At 37.3% G+C, this 27,224-nt stretch overlaps 2 protein-coding genes across 2 annotated transcripts; one reads left to right on the forward strand and one right to left on the reverse strand.

The window, feature by feature from the left end:
- Positions 1–1,124: 1,124 nt before the first annotated feature.
- On the reverse strand, positions 1,125–26,918 carry LOC136268800 (uncharacterized). Its single transcript, XM_066064262.1, has 10 exons — positions 25,589–26,918; positions 24,313–24,844; positions 21,886–21,943; positions 21,691–21,837; positions 21,382–21,595; positions 21,260–21,331; positions 21,147–21,203; positions 19,103–19,371; positions 6,975–7,268; positions 1,125–1,245 (listed from the first exon to the last, which is right to left on the reverse strand). The coding sequence occupies exons 1-9, from the start codon at positions 26,619–26,621 to the stop codon at positions 7,233–7,235; spliced, it is 2,418 nt and encodes an 805-aa protein (XP_065920334.1). The 5' UTR covers positions 26,622–26,918; the 3' UTR covers positions 1,125–1,245; positions 6,975–7,232.
- On the forward strand, positions 9,611–12,023 carry LOC136269098 (gamma-aminobutyric acid type B receptor subunit 2-like). The gene is made up of 2 exons (XM_066064559.1): positions 9,611–10,986; positions 11,029–12,023. The coding sequence occupies exons 1-2, from the start codon at positions 9,642–9,644 to the stop codon at positions 11,919–11,921; spliced, it is 2,238 nt and encodes a 745-aa protein (XP_065920631.1). The 5' UTR covers positions 9,611–9,641; the 3' UTR covers positions 11,922–12,023.
- Positions 26,919–27,224: the final 306 nt, after the last annotated feature.

The raw sequence follows: 27,224 nt of genomic DNA on the forward strand, positions 1-27,224 counted from the left end.
CAAAAGGTTCCAGGTTTGATTATGCCAATTTGGTGCTATTGTTTTGCAAGAAACTTTATACTCACATTGCTCTAGTCTACCCGGTCATGAGACCTGGATGGTATTTCTGCAGGTTACTAACCCTGCCCTAGGAAGATTTACCTGCACAAGCCTCAATCTTAAAGTGCGAAAGTAGTGCACAGGCATCCTGGTACTGGTTTAATGGGCGGAAATAATATTATTGTGTTTCATATGGCTGCCATACACTGTAAATTCAAAAGTATGAATATCATACTGAAGGGATGACTCTTGTGGCAGCTTAGTATGACCCTCATAATTAGGCTGAACCTTATACTCAAGATGCCACAGGAGTCATCGCATTGGTGTGAATTTCACAGTATAGGCTTTGCTTGCTAGGCTGCACGTGTGTGTGTGTGTGTGTGTGTGTGTGTGTGTGTGTGTGTGTGTGTGTGTGTGTGTGTGTGTGTGTGTGTGTGTGTGTGTGTGTGTGTGTGTGTGTGTGTGTGCGTGCATGCAACTATGTTAGCGTGCAATGTGTGTGCATATGTACATGTGTTTGTAGGCTGGTAAGTATAATCGGGTATATCCGTATATGTAGCTACATACAGATGTGTGCATGTGCATTTAAGTAATAGATAGTTAGAACATGTACTGCAAACATTGCAAAGCTATACTCCACGGATCCAGGGAAGAAAATGTGACCACTGTAACCCTACCAAGAGTCCAAATAGAACTATTACTAGTTTCGTGGACCTGTTACTGCAAAGAAAATAACGAAATCCCTTTTGCAAAATCCTAGTGAGTTTGGTATAGCTTCCTGGGTGCTCTGTTTATGAGGCTCCTGGAGTAACCTCTTTTCAGTAGATTTCTCTTATGCTTTCATAGTATTCTGTTAAACTCAGCCATCAGCTATAGCAAGTGATGTTTCTGTACATTGTGCAAATCATCTGCCACAACAGCCTTCAGGTGTACTGGACACCTCATATAGCTAGCAATTATATAAATCAGCAATATAATAATAACATAGGGAGTCATGGATTTTGTTTCTCCTTCTGAAACTTTTCAAACATACATCATTAAACAGGCTGTGTAGGACCAGGTGGCCTACAGACCTTCACAACTAGTGCTGTAAAGACTTAATAAAATTAATAACCAAATAAATAAATAATACACCATATAGAATAATATCAATACAACTGTAATGTGAGCACATGAAATGTTATACAGATGTCTCCATCATCTTTGCTAAGTATAATAAAGAGGTAAAGTTAAAATAGCATGTCAATAATACATTGAATTTGGTTGCATAAATATTTATCATGCACAATCACTATCACACAAAACAACCAAACTATAAAAAGGCGCAGTCATCACAACTTTTCCAGGATGAGACTATAGCTGGCTTTGGGTCCATAAGTACAAAAAGTAGTGAAATCTACTCAAAAAACAGCCAAGCCGTAAAGAAAGGTATAGTCATCAAAAACACTCTGGTTTTGAGGTTCACATGTTATTGTAGAACTGAAGTTACAATTATACTGTATTACACATTTTATTTGACTATTGTAACTAACAATGCAAATTTTTGAGCAGTTCCAATACAATGCTCATAAGAATTTTCATCATTAGATCTATGAATATATTCAACCCTCTGAACCCTAGGCTTTCATTTATAAGGTAGAAATAAAGTGAGCTAAAGAGGCATGGTAGTAGTGGCTCAGGGCATGGGCATCATTTATGGAGGCCCCATGATGATTTTCCTGCACTTTTTATCCCATGGTGATTTTTCTATTAGAGTATATTGGCCCCAGAATTATTTTCTTATTAGGATTGCTTTGCAACTCTGTAGCTGTTCCAATTTCTTTCAAACTACAAAAGATTTACATTCCAATGGTGAATCTATGTACAAATTCAACTTATTCACATAAGCAGTTTACCTTGTAGCCATGACAGAAAAATTGCTTTTTTACAAAAACAGTTGTCCATAACACTATCAATATTTACCAGATTAGCATCAAACTTGATGCCTAAATTCACATTCATGCACTATCCATGTACACTAAACTTAAAGAAAACTGAGTAAAGGGTTTGCATTGATAGCAATCTTTGTAAACATGTAAAAAGGAGAATTTGATCTTGAGTCCCAGTGAACTTCTTACAAAAGAAAAATCAAAGAAAACAAATAGAAAGTTTGGCCGCCTATATCTTGGGAGTGGTTGGAATGATTTCAATCAAACCTGCCCTACCTATTGTGAAAATCACACTTTCTTTCTTCTTGTCAATATATCCATGCACGGTGTGACTTGCTGGCTTTCTTGGCTACACAACACACTACTATGTGTCTTGATGTGTAGATTGTGTGTGTGTGTGTGCGTGCGTGCGTGTTGTGTAGTGTCCATGCATTTGTGTGTGTACTTACTATATCCACATATGTGTGTATGTATGTGTGGGTGTGTGTGTGCATGGGTGCATGCATGCGTGTATATATGTGTTTGTGTATTAGGTCCAGTTCTTCAGATTCAGGACCATCAGTTGACAGGTTGATAAGGTGAGTGTGCATGTAGTGTTGGGCAAGCTATTTGGCAGTGAATGTAACATATTAGAATTGCTCTAAACTTCTGCAGCAATGTAATAAGTTAGTTACTTCAATTGAAAAAAATGTGACACCTACATCATTAAATAAGTCATACTTATGAATAGCTAAACTGCCTAGCTATGATTATATGATCATAGTTATTAGCTGTGACTTACAGAGGATTTTTTATTTAATAAAGTTTTTGTCGGGTAAAGTAATAATATTTACGTAATGTGTAATATTACATTTCTCTAGTAACAGATTATGGCTTCTTCAAATAACTCACCATGCTATGAATAGTAATGTGTTATATTACTTTAGAAACCCAATTCACATTCCATGTGTGTACATCCAGTGTATAGACTATCAGATGATACTGATAGTGCCAGTCATTACTTACAGAGGTGACTTTATTTAATGAGATTGTAATGCAATTGAATTGTATATGCGTTGACTACAAGTCAGTTTCATTGTCATTTGTACATCATTTGATTTAACTGTAGTGTTGAAATATTGAGAACCTTAATGCAGCATACAGTGCTGTACTACTGTACATTAGGGAACACGGAGATTTGAATCTTTCTGGCCAAAAAAATCACCAAAAAACCAGCTTCACAATACCATCCTGGTGCCTTGGCAGTAATGGTTACCAAAAGTTCCTTCACTATGACCCTAAATGCTTTCAATAGATTGTTACAAGTCTTTTCTTAAAAGGAAGTGTTTACTAACCCGAAAGATTTTTTTTCATGGATAACAGATAACACAAATTAACTGGCAGTCATCCATATACTCTAGTATCAAGCACACTAGTTGTATGTTAGGGTTGGTATTCCCTGAGTATTCGACTTTACGGCATGCATCTGGTAGTTGCCCGAAGTATTTGACTTCAGGGCACATGTCTAGTAGTTGCCCTGAGTATTCAACTTTCAGTCATGTGATTGTGAATAATGGCTAGGATTTTTGTTCCATTGGTTTTCCTCCTGTTCACTGGGGTCTTGCATTTCAAGGTAGCCATTTGTTTTGTTGAACCAAATGTTCATCCTTAGCTATGTTGTGACAAGATTCTGACAAAAAAATTTGGTTGGAGACCTTGAGTTGCCATCATTTCGCATGTTCTAATGGTTATTATTTATATTGCTTGTTGCTCTTGAGTGGAGATGTCGCTCTCAACCCTGGCCTGGTGAAGTTTACATTACGTGTGTGGTGTGTCATTTTCCTGTAAAGTCAAATCAACACGCCCTTTTATGTGACTGTGGCCTATGGTGCCACTGCAGGTAGCAGAATTCGGTATTAATCCTTTCAGTTGCAATCTGATTTTAACTGGACTTGTCCATCTTATTGCTTCAGCAAAACTTTACTTTTTCATGATTGCACAGTTTTAAGCTCTCCTGATGTGGAATGTTATCAGGGTCATGATGTGGTTTCTATGTCAAGGTATTACCAAAGTGACACCTACATTTGGATCTTATTCTTACAAATAGTCCATCGTATTTTCAGGCCACTGTTGCTATTCCTTGTGGCAACAGTGATCACCACTTTATTCTGACTCATTTTTGTACATGTGATATTTCTCAAAGCTCTGATCATAATATTGTTTTTCTCCGACAATATCATAAAACAATATTTATCTAACTTGGTGTCGAATCTTAAGATTACTCTTCCAAGTTTTGAAAGCATTTTAGCCTTTTGTCTTCTCATCAGAGAAGTCAACACCAGACCAATTGCAAATTGGATTTAACTTGTGAAGATATCAGTCAACATGTTCTTTCTGTTGCCCAGAAAAACTCTATTTCCCACACATCCCCTACCTCATATATTATCAGAAACACTGATGTATCACCTATGAAATTACTGAAGTGGATGTTCAGGAGGTAGTTGAGTGTATTTCTCATCTGGATAGTCATAAGGCGGTGGGGGTTGATGGCATTCTGATAAAGGCCTCACCTCTCAGTATGGCTGTGCTTTTGACCAAGTTAATTAATAAGAGTATTTCATCAGCTGTCTTACCTATTGTAGCACCAATTCCAAAATCATACAATGGTTCTTCATTGTCCAAACTTTCATCCCATTTCAGTTCTACCAGTTCTCTCCAAGATATTGGAAAGAATTGTCTTTGATCAGATTATTGCTCATTTCAACAAGCATGACCTGTTCTCAAAAAGACAGCCTGGCTTTTGCTATGGACATTCAACTCAAGACATTCTTCTGCATGCTTCAAACTCTTTTTCTAATGCTATCAATCATGGGGAATATGTAGGCGCTGGACCTGGCTCACCGTAAGGCTTTTGAGTGTGTGGACCATTCTATTCTATTGCAGAAGTTGGCTTGTTACGGCTTTAGTGATAGCGCTCACTCATAGTTTAGGAGTTATCTGAATAGAACACAAGTTACATTTCAAGGTTTTTTGTCACCTAGTAGGCCTATTAAAGTGGGAGTTCCTCAGGGTTCAATCCTAGGGCCCTTTCTTTTTTCTGTTTGTGTCAATGACTTGCCATGGCCTAACCCGATTTATAGCAAAAAGTTTCCTTCTAATTCTACCAAGAACATATTCTACATGAGCTTGCCAAGTGAGATGTCGATCTAAATATACACCCAAATACTTAGTAGCCTGCTTTTAAGTTAACACCATCCAAGAGATTCAATCCTCCAGTTCTCCGGTGGGAACCAATGAACATACACAATGATTTAATCACATTCAATTTAACTCTATTGAACCAGCCAAGTGGAAACATTCTCTACATCAGCTTGAAGGGGTTTTCCAACTACAGAAAGGTCATCATGGCTGAAGCGAAGCTCCGTATCATCTGCATAAATATTAATGTCAGATAAAGAAATAACCTTTCAAATTCTACTGTTTAGAAGAAAGACTCCATTCTAAGTTTACATCATCATTTCCTTCTTCTGATAACTTTAACTTGTGATCATCTATAACTGAAAGGCATACTTTTCATACAGCTTTGCAGGTTTTCAAGATTCTCAACAAGATTTCTCCTCCTTATTTATATGGAATTTTTTCATATGCTGTGGATGTTACTGGTTACACTGGGAGGACAGATTATTTGTTCCCAGCGTTAGAATTATGGAAAACAGTCTTTGGCGTACAGGGGCATGGCCATATGGAACAGATTACCTAAAGTACTGTACAGTGCTAAAACTGTGAAAGATTTTAAAATTTATTTTGTATGTTGTAATTTTGTTTTGTTGTGTAAGTAGGGTATTGCTTTATTGTGCTCTCAGGGCATAGCTAAAAAACAGCATTTTTGGCTGATGTTATTTTCCCTGATTTAATAACATTTTTAAAAAGGGCACGTGACAAGTAGTATTAGCATTAGGGTTATGGTCGGGTTCAGCTTTGGTTTCTTCTTCATCCTTAGGTTACGTTCTTCTTACTATATACAGCTTACTTTGTTTATAAGACAGAAAAGTAAGGGAACTAGCAGCAATAGAACAGCTGGTAGTATACAGAGCCATCACGCCGACGGTTGAGGGTTTGAACCCTGGATGCTGCACTTCTTTTTTCTTCATTTTAGAAACTTTTTTAAATCTAAGTTTTCAGTTCAATAGACGGTACATTATTGAAGGTAATTCGGTTCAGTAACCATTTCCTTAAAAAATTTTATTCAATGGAATCACTAATTGCCTGCCTGATGCCTTCAGACAAGTGGAACTGGCTCAAAAATGGCTAAAGGCTATGGGCTTGATTTTTTCACTGTTCGACATCGCTTAGTCCCGAGACGTGCCTTTTGGCATACTGCAGTACGTACAATGCACGCATCATGGACTTACCTTTGTCCTCCTTTGTGTCCATTTCTTTCTGCTGACTGTCCAAGGTGTCAATTCTCAGTAGTGTGATGCATGGCTTCAAATGGGAATTGTCCATATTTTCCGTGGCAACTGGATTGATTGCAGAGGCGCTTCTGATACTGTTCTTCATTTGTAATGCTGTGTATAATGGGTTGAACATAGCTGAAAGAGAAGCATAATGATCACTTCACTTTCAAGTCAGTAAATGATAACTGGGGAGCGCATTCAGGTGAAAACATTAACTCTGGTGCTATTTTGCTTTGATGTGGTATGTGTGGGCCCACCAGTAATAATAATGTTACAGAAAAAGTAAGCAAACAAAATTAATACCAGGGATTAAATGTTCACTGGTATATTTGCTGGTATAGGCAACCTCCCTTGTTTCCCTACTTTTGTTCTATGAACCCTAATCGAACACAAACTTACAGAAATAGTTCTAGCAGATAGAAACTTTAACATTCTAATAAAACAGTCACAAAATCCTGCAAACAAGATCAGCCTGCATAAGTACACATGTGGTGAAATGTTTTGCATGGAAGGAAATAAAACAATGAAATTACAAAACTTTTTCCATTTTACATAATGATTATACACTTACGCTTTAATTGAGTAGTTAGCATTCTTGCTAATTCCTGATGTCCTATATGTTCAGTTTCTTCCTGCAAGCACATTATAAACTTCTTAAAGGCCTCTGGTCCTTTACTAGGAAGAATCTGGTAGACTAAAGCATTGGCCCTCTCCATTGGGGACACCAAGTAGTTCAACAACACATAGTTATCATCCAGAGTGAGTAGGTGGTGTTTGTTGAGCACCGGTATTAGTGCTGTAAGGTTCAACATCTCCATTCTAATGTTCCTCATAACCAACTCCTTTTCTGGTTCATTAAAGTCATCTAAGAGAAGACATATCGTTTAAGACCATCTATTTCATCATTTCTAATGAAGACATTGTAAAAACATAAATGTATGTTTGAAATGATTAAGTTTAAAAACAGCTTATTGGCTTCCTTGAGCAGATTGGCTGGAAAATAGACACTGTTTACATACACTATTTAAAGCAAAAGCTTCTAGGCAAATTAATTGCCATACACCTATCCTTAATGGCAGTAAACTGGTAATTGTGCATGCTGCAGTAAAATGGCACCAGAATTGACAAGCTGCATCCAGTATATAAATTATAATCTAGCAACATTTCACTATGCAGGTGTGAACATGTTCAGACATTGAAATGACCTGCTATAAAAAGTGACTGCAAAGGAATTGCTGTTGTTTGACAATATATACTTTGCAAGTGAAAATCGCAGTGCTAAAAAGAGAACATTTTCTATTAACAAGATGGCTGAATTGTATAGCTTACATGACAACTTAGTAGCTTTTTCTATTCTAGCTAGCTACTATCACAGGCACAGTTTTGTAAGGGATGCATCACTAGAAAATTTCACAAGGTAAGACAATAGAGTTGAAGATAAGTGACTGCTCTATTAGAGTATCTTGGTCTTTTGCAGTACTAAATTCACTTCATTCAAATTTCACCTCAAACATAGTGGATGTTGTGCCGGTACCAGTTAACAAGTACAAATGGCTATTGTGCCGGCATAGTAGTATGCCCCAAGTATTCGACTTTAGGGCACACGACCAGTAGTTTCCCTTGGATCTTGTACTTTAGGGCACACGACAAGTAGTATTAGCGTTAGGGTTAGGGTCAGGTTCAGCTTTAGTTTCTTCTTCACTTCAGTTGGACATTTATAAGGTAGAAATTAATGCAGATTGATAGCTGCAGCAGTGGTTACAAGTATGGACCATGAATACAGATGCCTGGGTTCGAGCCCCAGCTGAGGCAGTTTATTTTCTTGCTTTCTTAGGTTTTTTGTCCAAGTTTTTTTTTTTTTTAATGCACGTAACTTCCCAGTTGCCTCCATTGCTGGCAAAATATCCGGCGAAACAGTGCAACCGGTACCGGCTCTGTATAACTTGTCAATTTCAAATACTGTAACAGTTCCTGACTTTTTACCTAACCTCAATGGTAGCCACGCCACTGTTTGTGATTGCTGCACCCAATCACCAACTTGTGCTGAATTTTAATTATGTGGTAAGAAACACAAGGTGACAGTGGTGGGGATGAAAACTATACTTTGATAGGTGTCTTTTGCGAACCTCCACGCAGTCATTGTAAGTGATCTTGGTACAGGTGCTCAATAGAAGAAAATTTCTATTTGTCTAGAACTTTAAGTATAGGGGTGAATGTAAAAGGGAATTATCCTAGGCTGTGTAGTTCCTAAGCAGATCACAACTTACTACTAAGTGGTCAGATTATACTGCATGATGTGCCTGAAATTTGTGGCTTATTTATATCATGTCTCATGAATTTTCTGATTTTATTAGCAGATTGTTTTTAGCTATGCCCAGGGATTTTACAAAATAAAGGCTAAGACCTGTATAGCAGGGCTGACATTGAAACTCTGTTGAATAAAATGAATTCTGTAGTTGTCTTTTTACATTCCTAGACCCTGTACACCTGACTGTTTTGTTAGAGTAGCACAAACATGATCACTCTATTATGGTATCTCGATCCTAAGTCACTCACTGAAGTGGTGAGGGGAACAAAACAGACTATAGGGTACAACAACTCGAGGGGTAGCCAACCGCCCATGCAAACTTCTAAGTTGTGTACGAGAGTCTCAATATTTAAAATGTATTTCTGTATTATTTCAATAAATATTTTTTCATGGATTTCGACGGATTTATAATTGATAGTGTACGAGAGTCCCAAGACATTGGTTACCCCTCGCAACAACTAATAAACTACTAACTTATACAGTACTTCTAATAACTGGCTACAAGTAGGGGAACACACCTAAGGGAAAAGGGGATTGTCATCAATATGGCACATGTTGCCATCTGACCCTCAACACCACCACACTAATTTTGTACATACCTATTTTAATTCTGTAATCTTGCATCTGGTGTCGTAGCAATAAAAATAAAATTCAATGCCCAATACCTCAAGTCAAGATCATTCTGGCATAGCTGAAGTAGATTCTTCCTTGCAACTTTAGGAGGAACACCAGCTACTATAGGCCAATCGCTTTATTGAGAATAGCGCGCGGCGCTCACCAAATTTTAGCAAAGGTCGGGCGCCGCCAGACCATTTTGTGTGCATGTGCATGGAGTGGGCGAAGGTTACGCCATACCTATATATAGGCTACCGGATGTGCATTATGTTGAGTAAATTTTTATCACCTTTGCTAGGTTCGCATAATGCTGAAATGTTGTCATTGTGTTATTTACTTCAGAAAACATTAGTACTTCTTTCGATACTAGCCTGGTTGCTGAGCCGTGGATCGCATGGAACAAATCTAAAGACATTACAAATACTTGGGTTGTTTCCATATCGGGGATCAGCGAATTGGAACGGAGAGTATGTTATACCCGCTGTAAGATTGGCAACAGACGAGATAAACAGAAACGACAGTATTTTACCTGGATACATGTTAGAGTTAATAGAGGCTAACTCAGGTTGTGCACGCGACAGTGGAGTCCGTGAGTTTGTGAGAAATGCTCTACACAGCAAACACCCTCAACCAGTGGCCATTCTAGGAGCTGGTTGTTCTAGCTCTACCATCCCCATTGCCTCCATTGCTGGAAGAGATGATATTCGCCTCCCGCAACTGTCCTACGGAGCAACTGCGCCCTCTCTGTCCTTCACCAGCTCATACCCCCTTTTTTATCGGACAGTTCCTACAGACGAGTCTACTTCTAAAGCAATAGTTAGTTTAGTGAAGAAGTTTAAGTGGAAACGTTATGGCATACACAATGCTGCAATTGGTACTATCCTAAACGAGAATGCAATTGTGACTCTACGTCTCGGCATGCAACATCACATTGAGGACTCCAAAGAAGTGTACTTTGGTGGCACTAGCCAAGATGCAGGCAGTTATGAGGATCAAATTTCTTTTAGAGAAGATATTCATTCTGCCAGCATGCGAATTGGTGTGATGTATGGGATTAGAGGGTTTGTTGGTGAAATGATGTGTTACTTGTATCATCACAAACTGACTTATCCATATGTTATCTGGATACTGAGTAACCATCGAGGAGATTGGTACAATACTGCAACAGATGACTGTACCATAGAAGAAATACAACAAGCTACACATGGAATAATCCATGTTAATTATCCGATAAGGACTAGCAGTGATGATGATGTGATTGATGTTACTGGTAAAACATTTAGGGAATATTATAATTCTTATGTTAATGAATCCAGAGAATATGCTAGTGAGAAAGGAGACAATTATAGCTCGTCACTGCTGAATAGCTGGGGTGCTGTTGCTTATGATTCCATGTGGACGTTAGGTCTGGCACTGCACAAAGCTGAAGAAAAATTATCCGAATTCGATTCTAGTTTAGCCAACTTCTCATTAGGAAATTCCAATATTTCTAAAACCATTGTACAAGAGTTATCTAAAATTAATTTTGCAGGTGCTTCAGGAAAAGTCTCATTTGATGAAGGACATAAACGACCCTTCACTATAACAATTGACCAAGTACAAACTGGAACACTTAAAAGAATTGGTCTCTATCATCCTTCCAATGACAGTTCAGTATTAGGTGAGCTAGTTCTTAATGATAGTGAATTATTGTGGTCTATAGACAATCCACCATCAGACATGTTCATGACACAAGTGTTATTAGCTCAGAGATGGGCTGGAATACTGATGTTAGTACTTTTAGTCATTGGATTTCTATGGAATAGCTTTTCCTTGTTAGTCAACTTACGTTATCAAAATTTTTCGTCAATCAAAGCATCAAGCCCTCAACTGAATTACATGATCTTTGCCGGTAACAATTTATTAGTGTTAAGTGGAGTCTTCCTTGTGGTCAAAGCAAATGCAGAACATGACATGGTAATAGTTTCAACTCTATGTCAGGCAACACAATGGACGTCTAATCTTGGACTGCTACTAGTTCTCAACACAACATTACTGAAGAGTTGGAGGCTTTACCGGATATTTCAGTCTTTCAGACGAAATCCAGGAAAGTTGATTACAGACAATGCTTTTATTGCCATTTCCATTGGTTGGATATTTATCAATACAAGTTATCTCTTGGTGTTCACGTTTTTTAGTAGGTGGGATGCTACAAGGGAAAAGTTGTTCCCTGTAGAAGATCAGCTCCGTGAAAAGGTGGTATATTGTGTTCCATCCAACCTTATTGGATTGCTTTACATTCCTCACTTTGTGATATCTTTCATTTTGTGTTTTTTGGCTTTCTTGATTCGTAAAGTCTACCGCAAGCACTTTAATGATGCTAAGCACAAACAGTTTAATGATGGTAAATATATTGCTGTGTTTTTCTATACCATTGTACCGATTGCTACAATCTGTGTAACTATATCAAAGTTGCTATCTCAAGTATACAACATGGTAACAATATCTTTGATACTGGAGTGTACTGCTATTTGCTGTATTGTGTACATGTGCCAGTTGACATTGTTTGTACCAAAAATGTTACCAGTCTTCAGACACTTGTACTGTCACAGATGAATTGAAGATATGATAGTGTATTAATGGTTTTAATTTTTATAATTGCTTGTAAGAAATTTTTTAATTAAACCAAGAACATTGCACATGAATTTTAAAATTTAATTTAATTGCATCTACAATGAGTTATGGAGTGGTAAGGTTTTCTTCAATTTAAAAATGCTTCATTCTCCGCAACTACTAAGGTCATTGTTCAAACCAAGAGGCTGCTATCTATTATTAACTCTTGCTCAAACTGCATAAGTTTTCTGCCATCAGATTATCACTAATTTAGAATAAACAGCTCGGATTAGTAATTCACAATGTTAAGCACGTGATTAACCATGGAGTTGTTTAGCACATAATTAATCATGAAGTTGTTTTCATAACATTAATTATTTTCTATATCTACCATACATCATGCACATAAACTAAATATGGTATATAACTTGTGCTTACTAGCTATAATTAATTAATGGTCAGAAACTTCAGCTACCTATACCTGTGGTATGTAGCTATAACTACCAGTAATTAATGGTCAGTAAGTTCAGCTACTGGAGGTAGAGATGATTACTTGTCACACACTATTAACATAACTTCCATACAGATTTTGTGATTTTTTCAGATACATGTACAGTCAAGTTTAGAAAACACTACACATGTTGATGTCATGATCAGTTGACCTGCCAAACGTTATTAAAAGAAAGGAAACTACTCAATCGAAACTGGTAGCATTGATAATGTTATATAAGAATCTGATATATAGTTACACTGTACGCATGAGACCATTGCCCATCCTTATCATGTATGTAGCTAAGTAGTACGTACTAGTCTGGCAAGAACTATTATTATTATGTAGCCAGTAGTTGAAGCAATGTGGTGATTTACTTTACATTCAGCATGATGGCTGCTAGTGTAACTCACCAATTACAGACTGCTTAAGGTTATTAATTAATTAATTTATTTAAGGGTAAAGTGCTAATGTAACTGCCACAGGGTACACCCATCAATTATCAACCATTGTCTGTAATTTACATGTAACTATCAATTACCTATTATTGACCAATTCCAAGAAACTGTGACTATATCTTGCTATGAATTCATAATAGCAATACAACTATCACAAACTTCTTTTTTTTTCCTTTTCAAGTACCAACTTGTAAGCACTCTTGCTGTTAATTTTGTCTTGTTGCCATTTTTAATGGCACCCTTTAATCATCCAACATTTCTGAAAGCTCTGTCACAAACCTACTGTAGTATTTTCCTAAAAAAGATTATAATATACTGATGGCTGTGCAATTTCGTTGGCTGTGATGACACTATCACTCACAGTAGCTATGGTGATGTTATTTTATTGTCCTTGGAGTCTGGAATGACAGTGTTGTAATTAGGATATCTAGCTTGTTCTTCATCTGCTACAGAAGTACTCACCAGTGACAAATCAGAAGTACTACTAGCCAGTGATAAACATTCTGGAAAGTGATCAAGGTGTTGTTGTTGTAGCTATGTTACATACATTTGATCATCATATGTCATCATACCTTCTTTGGAACAACGTGAAGCAACTGATGACCTGAAACTACTTTTACTTGACTACTCATTCATCAAGCCACATGAGTTATGGGGTGCGTAAGCAAAAAAAGAATAATTTCATATTCTCCTGCAAACTTGAATAGCTTCCAAGCCATAATGTGATCTAAAAGTAAAAGCACTGATTTAAACGGTGGAATGTACTTTCAATGAACAGTTTTGTTGCTACTCATAAAATAGCTTGTGTCTGGCCACTCTTGGATGACTTACAATATTCCATACCTGGAATCTCTCCCCTAATCCATTCATAGTTCAAGCACTCATCCTTGAAGATAACCATTGGAGGTAGCATGGTGCCAACAGCATTAGAGGATAGTGATATGTGCCTTGTTCCCTGTGAGGATGGCCTGTGACCACACCCTTTAAGTGCAACTGTTTGTGGCCAAGTTGCATACCTGACACGTCCATATTGTAAATGCAGTTGGTTTTATCCGTCAAGCCATTAACATTCTTCAACAACCCAAAGTAGTAGTCAAGTTCTGGCTGTTGGATCTACAATTTGACAAAAGATTTGATGTTTGCAAAGATACCTCTGAGTGTCTTTTGACTCACTATTGAAGGTAACCCCTTCCGAGCTCTTTTCTTCTCAACCAACTTTTTCACAGACTGTGTGATTTCTCTCCTTGTCTTGCCATTCCCCATCTTGCAGCACTCAATCATCTTATTCTTTTGTTAGGTAGCCCCGTGGTCAAGGTTTAGTTCTGGTTTCCCTTGTCCAGATAGTCAGTTTTTAACATTGTCAGTAAAACACCATGTTGTGCTGCACCCCTCTTTCATTTGAGATGACTGCCTTCATTGCTTTGCATGACCATGGATTGATTCTCCCACAGTTTACGTCAGTTTATTTCACCAGTATGCTTCCTACTATTCGATCGCCATCTCTTTCATCGTCTTTTGGCAGCATCAGAGAACTTCCGTTTGATCATTTGGATACCAACTGATTGATAATATAGGTCAATAATAGGTGGTAGTTGATATTAAGTTATACTATTTGGGATTAAAGAAATGGGGCTGAGGACAAGGAAGCAATAACAGTTAGTCATGTGACCTAAGTAGTAGATGTGTGCATGTAACTGTACAAGTGTGGATGGGTGTGTGTGTGTGTGTGTCCTTTTTAACATGTGTTCAACCTTGGCAGGTCTCGAAAGTGTTAGACAAAACACTAACCACCCAAAGACACAGAGTATGGTGTAGTATATGGTAGGCAAGCACTGTAATAATTTTTCAAAAGAACTCCTTGACATCATGATCACTGCATATGTAGTTGGTGAATCCCTATAAACATATATACTAGAGTTTGTGCCTTCAAGCAGAAGAAACTCCATTAACGGTCAAGGGAGTGGCATTCAATAAAAGCCACTCTACCACAAACATTTGTGTGACATCATTATTTTGATCTCAAGTTTAGCCTTCAGTTTCTCGTAGTAACACTGACATCACACTTGTACATGTTATGCCATAGCCTGTGGGTGTAGATCAAAGGAGTACACTATGTATGTTGGTGTGTAGGTGATAAGGTATACTATATTCATCAGTCATTGTGTGGGTGATTATAGCCATATAACCACACATGTGGGTAATGGCTACATTCTTGAAACTCAGTAACTTTTGCACATTCGGGAAAGATTTTAAATAACCCAATAGAAAGTGATTAACTGTGCGTAACTGGATTGGTATAGTTTGGTTATAACCAGTTAGGCCTGTGTTTACTTTCCAGTGCATTTGAAATGAGTCATGCATGATTAATATTTAGCACAGATGAAACCATTTTTAACCATTGATTAATATTTAGCACAGATGAAACCATTTTTAACCACTGCAACTAGCCATTAAACCACACAAGTTGATAAAAAATTATATCAGCATCCCTACTACAGATCAAAATAGAACCCATATATATGACAATGTTTACTACTAAACATATTCATAACATATACACAAAATAGAAATACACTGTATGTTATGTTCCTTAGGATTCTGTTAAGTCTTATATCTTCTTACTAACATTTCATAAATCACAGTAGAGATCACCTATGTTTTGCCAAAATCCTAATAGAACACACACCACCTTAGAAAGCTGCCCCACCACAAAAGAAACCATAGATGTTAATTTGGAAGATATATAGTAAGGCTCAAACGAATAGTAGTTTTCTGTATTCGTATATTTACTCGACTATTGTCCGAATACTCGAATATTCAGTGTAAGGTTTCATTGCTATGAATGCAATCCAGTAATTAAGGTGGCCACTACCAAGAAGCCTATAAAGAACCACAAACAAGTTTGTGGCTTCGTATGAATAACTTACTGAGAAGAAAAGGGTAGCATAGTGCCCTTTCTGAAAGGATTACTGCAGCGATATTGTGATGGAAAGTGTTTATAACAAATTAGACCCTTTCATGTTTACTTAGACCCTTTTCATGTTTATTACGCGCACCCGGACTGGTAGCGTTGGCAACGCATCGCCACCTGAAAATTAATTTTAAACCCGTAACTGTTGTTACGGGTGGAGTAATGGTTTGTTTCTACTAATGAACGCTACATTTCTCTGTTACAAGCAGCTGTCAACAATGTTAAGGTACAACAACTACATAAAGGGTCTAAATAACTTAGACTTCAGACCACAGGGGTCTAAGTAATTTAGTAACCCTCAGGCCCTGTAGTAGCGCCTTCGCTTCGCTCAGGCGCCACGACACAGGGCCATCGGGTTACTAAATTACTTAGACCCCTGTGGTCTGAAGTCTAACTATTACTTAAAAAATTGAAATATGCCATTCTGTTGATATTATAATTTTTTTCAATGATTTATATACAGGAAAATCTGTTCACTATTTGGGGATAAAATTTCCTTCCTATGTCTTTCTTCATGTCCATGACCTATTTTTAAATGTACATAACAGTGATAATTCTCAAGCAAATTTTCTTTTTGTAGATTCGCTTTGCCATTGATCTCTACAAGAGAAACCAATGTGTTGATATGTATCCAATCTATTCAAACTCACATGTTCATAGAGAAAACCCTATATCATTACTAATCCAACAACTGAATGTGTTACTGTATAATACTCTCAATAGCAGCTTGACATATGTGACCGGATTTACGAAAAGGTACCTTTTTCACACACAAAATTTGACCCATTTTTTGAACTTTAAAGTTTTATAAGTTTTTGATTGTGGCATATAATTGCCTGAAATTTTCCATGAGTGCAGCTACAGTATTTGGTTGCAGTTTTATACTAAGAGTAAGTTAATCAGTATAAGGAGTCAAGTGTTACACCGTTTTGTTTGCTGGTATGTAAAATGTGTGGAAAAGGTACCTTTTCGCAAATCCAGTCACATATTATATTGAAATACGTCAAGCGATTAGCCAATAGAATTAGTATTACACTTGTTTGTCTAGGTCCCTTGACAAAAATCTATAATACTAATTTGATTGGCTAAAATAGTGTGGTGTGTTTATATTAGAAGTAAATGTCCGATTTGACAACTATTGTTACCATAGTGATAGATGCCCCAAAGGTATGACACAATATGGTTACTTAGCAACGGTTGCTAGGTAACCGTTGCTAAGGTAAAAGTCTTTTGAGACCATAGCAACGGTTGCCAGGCAACGGTTGCTAAGTGTGATTGATTTTTGCAGTGGTTATTTTTTGAATTTCTGTTGCCTAGTAACAGTTGCTATGGTTGTCGGATTGATTTGCAATAGGACGGATGGCTGTGGTATTCGGGATTAATAGTGCGAGCATTGTAAACAGGAAGGAGTAAAATAGTGCGAGGCGAAGCCGAGCACTATTTCCTTCCTGTTTACAATGCGAGAACTATTAATCCCGAATACCACAGCCATCCGTCCTATTACATATACTTATATTTTAACCACTAAGTTCATACCAGAGCAACAATGTTGTTTACTACCACTGTGTACTTGACTTATTGTGATCACAGAGTTGCACATGTCACAAATAATTTCAAGTGTCATACGTTGTTATACAGTGCATCATGTGTCACTATGGCAACAACACCCACCATTAGAGCTTCATTACATATACTGTATTTGTAAAACTAAGGCTATAGTTTGTAAGATATAATGGTATTGGTTTTCATTTCAGTTGGAATCTGGAATGTATACCCTGCATGTGTGTGTGTGTATGTGTGTGTGTGTGTGTGTGTGTGTGTGTGTGTGTGTGTGTGTGTGTGTGTGTGTGTGTGTGTGTGTGTGTGTGTGTGCGTGAGGCAGCATAGCCAAGTGGCTAGAGCATCGGCCAGGTAATCGAGAGGTTCCAGGTTCGATTCTCGGTTATGCCAATTTGGTGTTGTTTCCTTGGGCAAGAAACTTTACTCACATTGCTCCGGTCTACCCAGCTATTTAAATGGGAACCTGGTGGCCTGGTGTCATCTGGGGAAGCAGCCCACCCAGCTGTAACGTCAATGGGTACCTGGTGTTTATTGGGGAAGCAAATTCCCAACTGTCCTTGTCTCGCTTGGCAGTGTTGGGGTCGTTGTTAGGGATGCGGCGATTATGCCGGCATGATTTCGAGCATAATAGGTATGTGTGGGAATCAGGAATTATGCTAGCATTTTGAGGTGATTATAAAGCTTTAACAGTAGGAAAATCTGCAGACTGCACAATTTCGTTCAGAAAGATCGAAATACTCTAATAGAGCAGTCAGAAACTCTAATATAACAGACACTGAATATTATTTACTCTAATGAAGCAGTTACATTGAAACGAAATACTCTAATACAGCAACCAGCTAAAGAATTCAAGACTATTGGAAACATAAACATCAATGACAATGGTCTGATACAGCAATAAACTGGTATTACTAGTGGCATAATTGGAATAATGGGCAATTCTCAAAAGCATAATAGGTGATTTTTTGAGCACTGCTCAAAAGCATAATGCTCAATTTTTGGAGCATAATAGCCTCATGCCTAGTCGTTGTGGAACTTCAGGTTCTATGACCTCTCTCTGTGAGACCTGGACAGTCCTCCTGCGGGTTACTAGCCCTGCCTCAGGAGAATTTTCCTGCACAAGGCTCAAGCATCTGGCTGGTGCACAGACATCCTAGTGCTGGTTCACTGGGTAGCAATAGCAGTACCTCGCACAGCTACTTTAGGCTTTGCTTTCCTTGCTTTTGCTTTGTGAGTGCGTGCGTGCGTGCGTGCGTGCGTGCGTGCGTGTGTGTGAGTGCGTGCGTGCGTGCGTGCGTGTGTGTGTGATATTTATACCATGGGCATATCATATAGCTAGGAATATTCAAGCAACTAAGCTTTCATGAAACTGTAAAATATGATTTTTGCATTTTAAAATAATTCACGAGATAATAGCCATATGTGTAAACCTAAAAACATTTCACGATTATACTTTCACGAAGCTTGTCCCTCAAAATTTTTGGCTACATGGTTAAGTACTATGCCTCATGTATATGTATGAATGCATGAGCCCGAGGGCCATAGTAATTTTAGTCAGGAGAAGGCCAGCGTAACGACCACTTGGATTATAACCAAATGCCACGACTGGTGGATATGTAGATAGGGAGGTATTCTTGGTAGAAATATTAATAGTATCAAGAGTCGCTCATACAAATATTGTGAATTCTTGATAGTATGTACTTACCAATTGTGTTCTTGCTAAACTTGTAGCTAATTTGTACTCGTTGATCTTCTGTAATGCACTAAGCAGTTTCTCCCATGTAGGCTGTAATCCATTCTTATCAGCCAACCAGTAGCGATATACCCTAACAAGAGCTTTCATTGGATTATCGTGATATTTATCACCAAGTCTCTCCAACTTGTCAATGGGAACACACAAAGCACATCCAAGAACAAACCACTTGGGATTAACTGACATTGTTAACATTATCAAATTCCTGAACTGTAACTTTCCTGTAAAATGTGCATAAAATATAAAATGAATACAACAGGACAAGTAAGTACCATACATAAAACCTTTATATAATATCAAATCTGGTGTAGTTGTGACCTAGTTTGGGAAAACTGGTCTTATCACCAATTTAAAAGTAGCAAGATGTGCCAGTTTTAAGTATTCAGTGTGTTGTAACTCACCAATGGTTGAAGCTACATTTACCAAATTTTCACACATGTTATACACCAATTCCTTACCTTCCAGTACAAGTAGCCAACAGCTACATTTTACATAGTTTTTAACTTGATGTTGACTGTATCAAGTGAGCTCCAATAAGGGTGGTGGGAGGAGGTAAAGTGAGGGCAAGAAAATGACAGATGAACCTGTAGCAGTGGCAGATCCAGAGCCCCCCTCTCCCCAAAAATAATTCTGTACACAAGATCAAGGTACTCCAATAAAGCAGTCAGTCAAATACTCTAATAGAACAGTCACAATGTGTATGAAAATTGCATCTGGAGCACCAGCCCACGCATGAGCGCACTTAGCTACATAACCTGCAGAATAATTAACTTGGTCCTTTGAATATTGTTCTTATATGAGAATGTACTTTAGGCACAATGACTGTCACTAATCCCTACATGTAGCTCTTGATTAATGTATACCACTTAGAAAGTATGATCTATTACTATGATTTGTGTGAAAATTTTAGTTCTAAAACATGTGAAATACGTGAAAGACTAAAGCGTTTAGGGGCACAAGGACCCCTGCTTTGTAGAGCTACCTACTACTCTGGTCATGGTGTACCAACCTGGACTTGCTCCTGCATAGGAAAGAATTAGGATAAATTATGGGCCATTGAGATCTCACAACTGGCTACAGCACAGGTCTTTATTCAAAACCACAGAGCTGTATAGTCACAAACAACCATCCCCAGGCTGGCCAGAGCTCCATTAAAGCTGTACATGCAGCTTGCTACTGTGTTTGGGAAAAGCAGCAGACCACTTAACTAAAGTCTAACTGATTTTGACTGTGAAATTTGATGGCAATAAGACCGCATGATTTTCCAAGATCCAGTCACATATTACAATAACGAGTGCAGGTTATTTGAACTTCAAAAATTATCCTATGTTAAAATGACTGTTCAATTAGAGAGTGTGTACTTATCACAACACTTCCCCAGGAAGAGGTCATAGCCATGGGAAGCCTTAAATGAACAGAATTATAAGGTTTCAAAGTGACTAATGCGATAATTATTTTAGAGACGCTTATTCACTTTAAGGTGCTAGAGAAGCTATTTTGCATGATTTCATGACAAAAGCAAAGCTATTTAATGAGGTATGACTGCTTTAAAAATTGTACAATAAGTAATGTATTTAGTCATTAAACAAAGAATTTAGCTGCAGATCCCATTGACTGTTCTATTAGAGTATATTGATATCATTTAATGGTTTCTGACCCCACCCCCTAAAAAAACAAAAAAACATGTCTGCTATTGTTTAAGGAACAGAGGGGAGAGGCAGTAGGAGCCCAAGAGATAGGGCATTATTACTACTACTGGATTCACTACTACCGTTGTTTCCTTGAGCAAGAAGCTTCACTCCCATTACTTCAGCCACTCAGTTTATGAATTTATGCAAAATTTAAATGTTTGGGAATATTTATTCTCTGCAATATAGTATAGTTGTCATATTCAGTAATTACAGTTCCTACACAAGGGTATTATTTCTTCTTGCATATTACACATAATATTATTTTGTGAATTTCTTATTAATATGGAATGTGTGCATGTAGTTACCTGAATTAAATTCATCTTCATCAGGGAGATGTTCAATACTGTCTGTACTTCTATATCCTGAATGTGTATATATTTAGTGGATCACTAGTCATATATAACTTATTATAACTGACCACTTGTGCAACTTCCAATATTTTTCCGTTTAAGAGAAGAATCTGACTCACTTGAACTAGCCCCAAACATGTCTACAAGACCATATCAACAATACAGTGTGTTTATATTGTGATAGTCTTACCAATACTGGGAACTGTTAGCTTGCCAGCAATAATTTCTGTACCACAAGTAAGTTGGTAGTTCACATATTTGAATGATTCAAAGAAGAATTTGTCTTGAGCTTGTACCACCACATTGACACATGGTGGGTAGAGCTTCTTATCCATTCTTAACTGTAGCTCCTGCAAACGTCCATTTTCATAATATTGATGAAAGTCTACATCTTTCTGGCAAATCTACAAAGGTAGGAACACACTGCTTATTATAGTTTTGTTTACTTCCATCAGTACATAACGTATTTACCCAACTACCTTCTTCATATTGTTTGTACCTTGTTGTGTGATAGTATCACAACTTCAGCCTTGTCCTGAAAGTGATGTCCTTCACACTCAATGGATACTTGGTCACATCCTTGTGTGAATGAAAACTCTGACAATGTTGTATACCCCAATTCACTTCCATACTGGTCTTGTAATTTCTAAATATTATACATTATAAATGCAAACAGTCAGCTATTTGTCCTCACCTCCATACATGTTTGTATTAACGGTACAATACAGATGTGAGCAGTCCATTTAGTTTTAAGAGGGGTCATTCCATGTCAAATCAACAAGGAATTTAGGATCACCTCCCAGATTTTGACGAAACTTGGTGTGTTTGTAGTACCTGTGGTGCTTATCACTCATGCAAATTTTTAGCTCAATACATCCCATAGTTTCTGATTTATGACTACAAATATTTTGATTATTTCATGAAAATTTGGTCCATCTCTAGTTACAAAATCAACTGCAACTTTGTACTGTGTCAATATTTTAAAACACAATTTTCACTGATGGAAGACTGTTGATTGACCTTTCCAGTGATCCCTAAATTATGGGATATCTACTTAATTATGGTTCAAAAGTACTTCATTGAAAACTTTAATCCTTTATATTTTGAAAAATGCTGCTTGAAATTTTTCAAATTCTTTTGTGAATAATGATTGGGTCATAGTCTATGTTTGATAAAAATTTTGTGGTGGGACCACAATGGGCTCAAGAGATATAATGAATTATGTTGTGGTATGTAGTGGAATTTGCAGTCTATTATTGCTGTATTGGAATGTACACCTCCAATAATCACTTGCAACAAGGCCATGCCAAGTTTGTCTTACAGAGTGAAGGTGTCTAGGTACATTGCAACCTATATTAGTGACCACCTGTATTGAAAGACCATCCATAAGCTGCAGCTAATTTATACTTTAATCGGATCTTAATGTATAGCACCAAAGCATCAATCTTTTCTAGCAAATCCAAAAATGGTCCTTATTAGACAGGTTGACTATAAATGAGATCATCATGCATCCATAAACACATTAATGTTGTACCATCTCTTCAGTTATACCTTATTTATTAAGTAAAATCTTGCCATAGTGCACTTACATACATATCCCCACTCTACACTATTCAAGTTACGTACACGGCTGCATAGGTACAACAGACCTCCTCAAAAAGGATATCTGGGTACCTTGATAGCCTCATAATCTTACTTTATAATTTTACGTATGTACATTTTGGACCCAAGACAAGTCTGTGGTTTCTCAAAATGAATACTTCATCGGGAATAGAAGAGTTACACTGTATACAGTAGATGCATTACTTGTACCAAGAGTTTTTATATTATTAACACTTGCTTGCACCTTAATGCGTGATTTATAGTACTAAAATTAATGGTTTTTCAAAGTATGTTTGTGTTCACGTTTTGAAGATCAGTACAGGTAAATCTAAAATATGTGGTCAACATGTTTACTTTCTACGTGAGTATGTGTATGAATTTATGACTTGATCTTCAAAGTGGTCGTGAATGTAAAGTAATGTAGTAATTAATGAGGTACAATTAATGCATGTATATGGTAAAACCCCTCCATTGCTAGGACCATAATAAAGTGCTCATATTACAGAAGCCACAGAAGTATCTTGGTCTAACTGTATGTACACCGCTAGAGTGGGAGTACAGTGTATAAACAGGTGTCCTGGTTATCAAGGTATCCGGTGTCCTGGTTATCAAGGTATCCGGGTATCCCTTCTGAGGAGTTCTGTTGTATGTATCTATGTAGCCATATACGCAACTTAAATATGGCTAAGTCCACTACAGTGGGATTCAACTTAATAAAGAAGGTACTTGTGAAGAGATGGTACAATATTTACATGATGTTTATGGACACATGGTGGTCAGATCTATAATTTATAGTCAACCTGTTTAATAAGGATCATTTTTGGATTTGCTAGGAAGGGTTGATGCATCGATGCTATGCATTAAAGAAGTATAACTTAACTGCAGCACATAGATGGCCTTTCAATACAGGTGGTTACTAATACAGGTTGCAATGTACCTAGACACCTTCACTCTGTAAGACAAACTTGGCATAGTCTTGTTGTGAGTGGTTATTGGAGGTGTACACTCCAATACAGCAATAATAGATTGCAAATTCCACTACATACCACAACATAATTCATTATATCTCTTGAACCCATTGTGGTCCCACCACAAAAATTTTATCAAACATAGACTATGACCCAATCATTATTCACAAAAGAATTTGAAAAATTTCAAGCAGCATTTTTCAAAATATAAAAGATTAAAGTTTTCAATGAAATACTTTTGAACCATAATTAAGTAGATATCCCATAATTTAGGGATTACTAGAAAGGTCAATCAACAGTCTTCCATCAGTGAAAATTGTGTTTAAAAATATTTACACAGTACAAAGTTGCAGTTGATTTTGTAACTACAGATATACCAATTTTTCATGAAATATTCAAAATATTAGTGGTCCTAAATCAGAAACTATGGGGTGTATGGAGCTAAAAATTTGCATGAGTGATAAGCACCACAGGTACTACAAACACACTAAGTTTCGTCAAAATCCGGGAGGTGACCCTAAATTCCTTGTTGATTTGACATGGAATGACCCAGAGGCTGTTTCTGTGTCATAGCAATCACAGCATATTTGTTGTTAGGAATATCAGTAAGTGCCAGCTTGTCTACTGCAATGCAGTAGTAACAAAAATGGTCTATTTTTATAGAACCATAAGGTCTGCCAATAGGAAACCTTCCACCATCAATGGTAAACATGGATCCTTCAATTATATCACTTGGAGAATGTATACTCTTAACAAATTGTAGATTGTGTGCATTCATTGGGGTTGCAATATCAGCAAAATGTGGTAAACGTAATTCAATAGATTTCTGTAATTCCACATCCATGCACAGCCAGTATATGGCAGACACAGGTGATTTGTTAGTGAACTTGACGTTACCAACTAAAGTGGCTGCAAATTTCAGTTCTGCTAGTACTCCACTGGGGATGGCTCCAGTTGGAACTACAACAGTTACTCCATGTTTGTATGAGTGAAATACTCCTCCTCTTTCATCAAATAAACCAACTTCAATGTCACCAATCAAATTTTTAGTGTCAACTGGTGAATGTGCAGGAACCACCTCAACTGGAACAACAAAAGTTAGCCACACATATGACAAGTAAACTAGTACTGTACAACAGGGAACTTTGATGAAGAACTCTCTGTGTGAGGCTTTAATTTGTCAAACTACTCATAACAAACTCTCTGAATTAAGGGACAAAGATTTTAATCTCATATATACGTTTTTACCTCTGAAAGAGGAAAACCTCTATATTACAACAAGTATATAAACTACAGAGCTTTTCCCAACAAAATAAAGTGAAGAGATAAAACTGTCGATTTGCTACCAACATCAAAGTCAATTTAATTACCATATAATATTCTTTTTACCACATCAAAAAGAATTTCGAGTAAAGTAGAGTCACCACTTTACCACTATAAGCTCCTAATATAGGCTTAAATCTCTCGGTCCATTTTAGAGAAGTTCAACTGTAGGTGCCTTTGAGTCCAGCCAGCACTAAGTATCAGAGGATGCATCTACCATTGGTCAACATCTCATTTTATGAAAAGATTCGTGAAAGCTTTCTGTCAAAATTTCTTGTTGTACAGTATATACCATGCAGGCACAGGAATTTTAATTTTCGGTGAAAACAAAAATCTTTCTTATATCAATGTGCAACCAAAAATTTAATGTAACATAAACTGCCATGCAAACTATTCCCTGTGTGCTATATATAGTAGATCTGCTGCATACCTGTATGTACATGTAGACTCCTTGACTATAAGAAGTATGACAACAGTGAATTGGTGCATACAAAACAAACGTACCATGTGGTATGTGGGATAATGGCCGTGTACTAACTGAGATTGGTTCACAATTAAATTCAACAAATAGTGTTGAGAAGTCATCAGACTTGTGGTATGACTTGTTAGTTGTATCACATAGATTTGATGCGTACTGTAAACACGTTTCTCTCTTATCACTATAGTCCACATCACATGTATGAGACAAGTACTCATACTCCAAAGCACTACTACATTCAACTGGGGGCACACATTCCACCTGTTTGGGTATGGGTAGTGTGACACACCTGTAAATCTCACTGGGTTTTTGTATTTCTACCTTCCTTACATCTTGCATTTCTGTTTTGTTGGTTTCTGAAAAACTGTTACAAATATAGTCAAAGGTAAGCTTGTTTGTGACTTCTGTAACAACTTCTGATTTTGATTGCAAGCTAAATATTGGACGTTCATGCTTTGTTTGATGACTTTTAAGGGTTATGCTTTGAGGTGGTCGTATCTTTTTGCTCTGCTTCACTGTTCTCTTCTTGAATAACCTCTTAATTCTTTGCGGTATATGAGAAACAAGACATTGTAATACCAACACCAGCTCGAATACCTTAAGTATCGATTGTAGAACAAGCCATGCTGATCGCTTTCCTTGCGCGTCTTCAACACACTTATTAGTAAAAGTAACTTTAATCGATGAGGCTGTTAAATGGTAACACAGCAACACCAAATACACATAGCCTAGCAGCACTCTTAGTAAACCTCTTGCTAAAACCTCCCTGGCTGATGTTACATATATCTGACCTTTGATTTTTTTAATAGTAAACCACAGCTTGGTATAATTGATGATAAACAAAGTGGTTCCGACCGTACCAATCAGCACCAGTACAAATGTTAGTATCACTACTGCTGTGAGTAGTGAGCCATTTGCTGACAGGAGTATAACAATGATTGTAAAAGTTAATAGCAAAACAGGAACATTGATACTGTAGAAGATGTATTTGGATTTATGTATTGAATGTTCATACAATAAATAAAACTGGTAGGCTGCTGTCACTAGCAAATTGTTCATTAAACTAGCCACAGATAGTATTTCAAATATTTCAGTAGTTACTGCAAGTTGTCGGCTGGCCAGGCTATTCACCCCGATAGTTAATAACACATAATAAGTGGCACTGGTAAACGACCACACACAATAAGTTGACACTATGCACACAAATGAAGCATGTTTTCTCACTGATTGTCTCTTCTCCCACAGGATTAGTCCACACCAACAAGTAATGATTAATAATAAAGTGAAGAAATAATGAAGTGGATATAATAAAGAGCTAACCAGGAAGTGCTCATGGTACCCCAGTAATCCTTGTTACCAATACAGGGGCTGATCCAGGAATAAATGAAAGGGGGTGGCTGGCTTAGTTCACAAGCTTTACATGTGCAGTAAGGGTGTAGCTATACACTGGTGAGAGAGGTGACTGCAGACAGCGTGCGGAGCACGAGCTGTCTAGGGGGGTCTGGGGGCATGCCCCCCCAGGAAAATTTTTAAAATTAGGTGTTCAAAACATGCTATTTAGATCAAATTTTACTTAGTTTCAAAACTTTTGTTCTTATACAGTAACTGTTGGCTGCTACTGCTACTGCCCTAACTACACTATAGTGTACAGATACAATATCC

Source organism: Dysidea avara, chromosome 10 (assembly GCF_963678975.1).
Source record: "Dysidea avara chromosome 10, odDysAvar1.4, whole genome shotgun sequence".
In the NCBI taxonomy this organism is placed as follows: Eukaryota; Metazoa; Porifera; class Demospongiae; order Dictyoceratida; family Dysideidae; genus Dysidea; species Dysidea avara.

Coding starts and splice junctions, on each gene's coding strand:
- LOC136269098 (XM_066064559.1), top strand. CDS start 9,642: ATGTTGTCATTGTGTTATTTACTTCAGAAAACATTAGTACTTCTTTCG. Junction 10,987..11,028: donor CAATGACAGTTCAGTATTAG/GTGAGCTAGTTC, acceptor TGTGGTCTATAG/ACAATCCACCATCAGACATG.
- LOC136268800 (XM_066064262.1), bottom strand. CDS start 26,621: ATGAACAATTTGCTAGTGACAGCAGCCTACCAGTTTTATTTATTGTAT. Junction 21,838..21,885: donor TAATACAAACATGTATGGAG/GTGAGGACAAAT, acceptor TATAATATTTAG/AAATTACAAGACCAGTATGG. Junction 21,596..21,690: donor TGATACTATCACACAACAAG/GTACAAACAATA, acceptor CTACCTTTGTAG/ATTTGCCAGAAAGATGTAGA.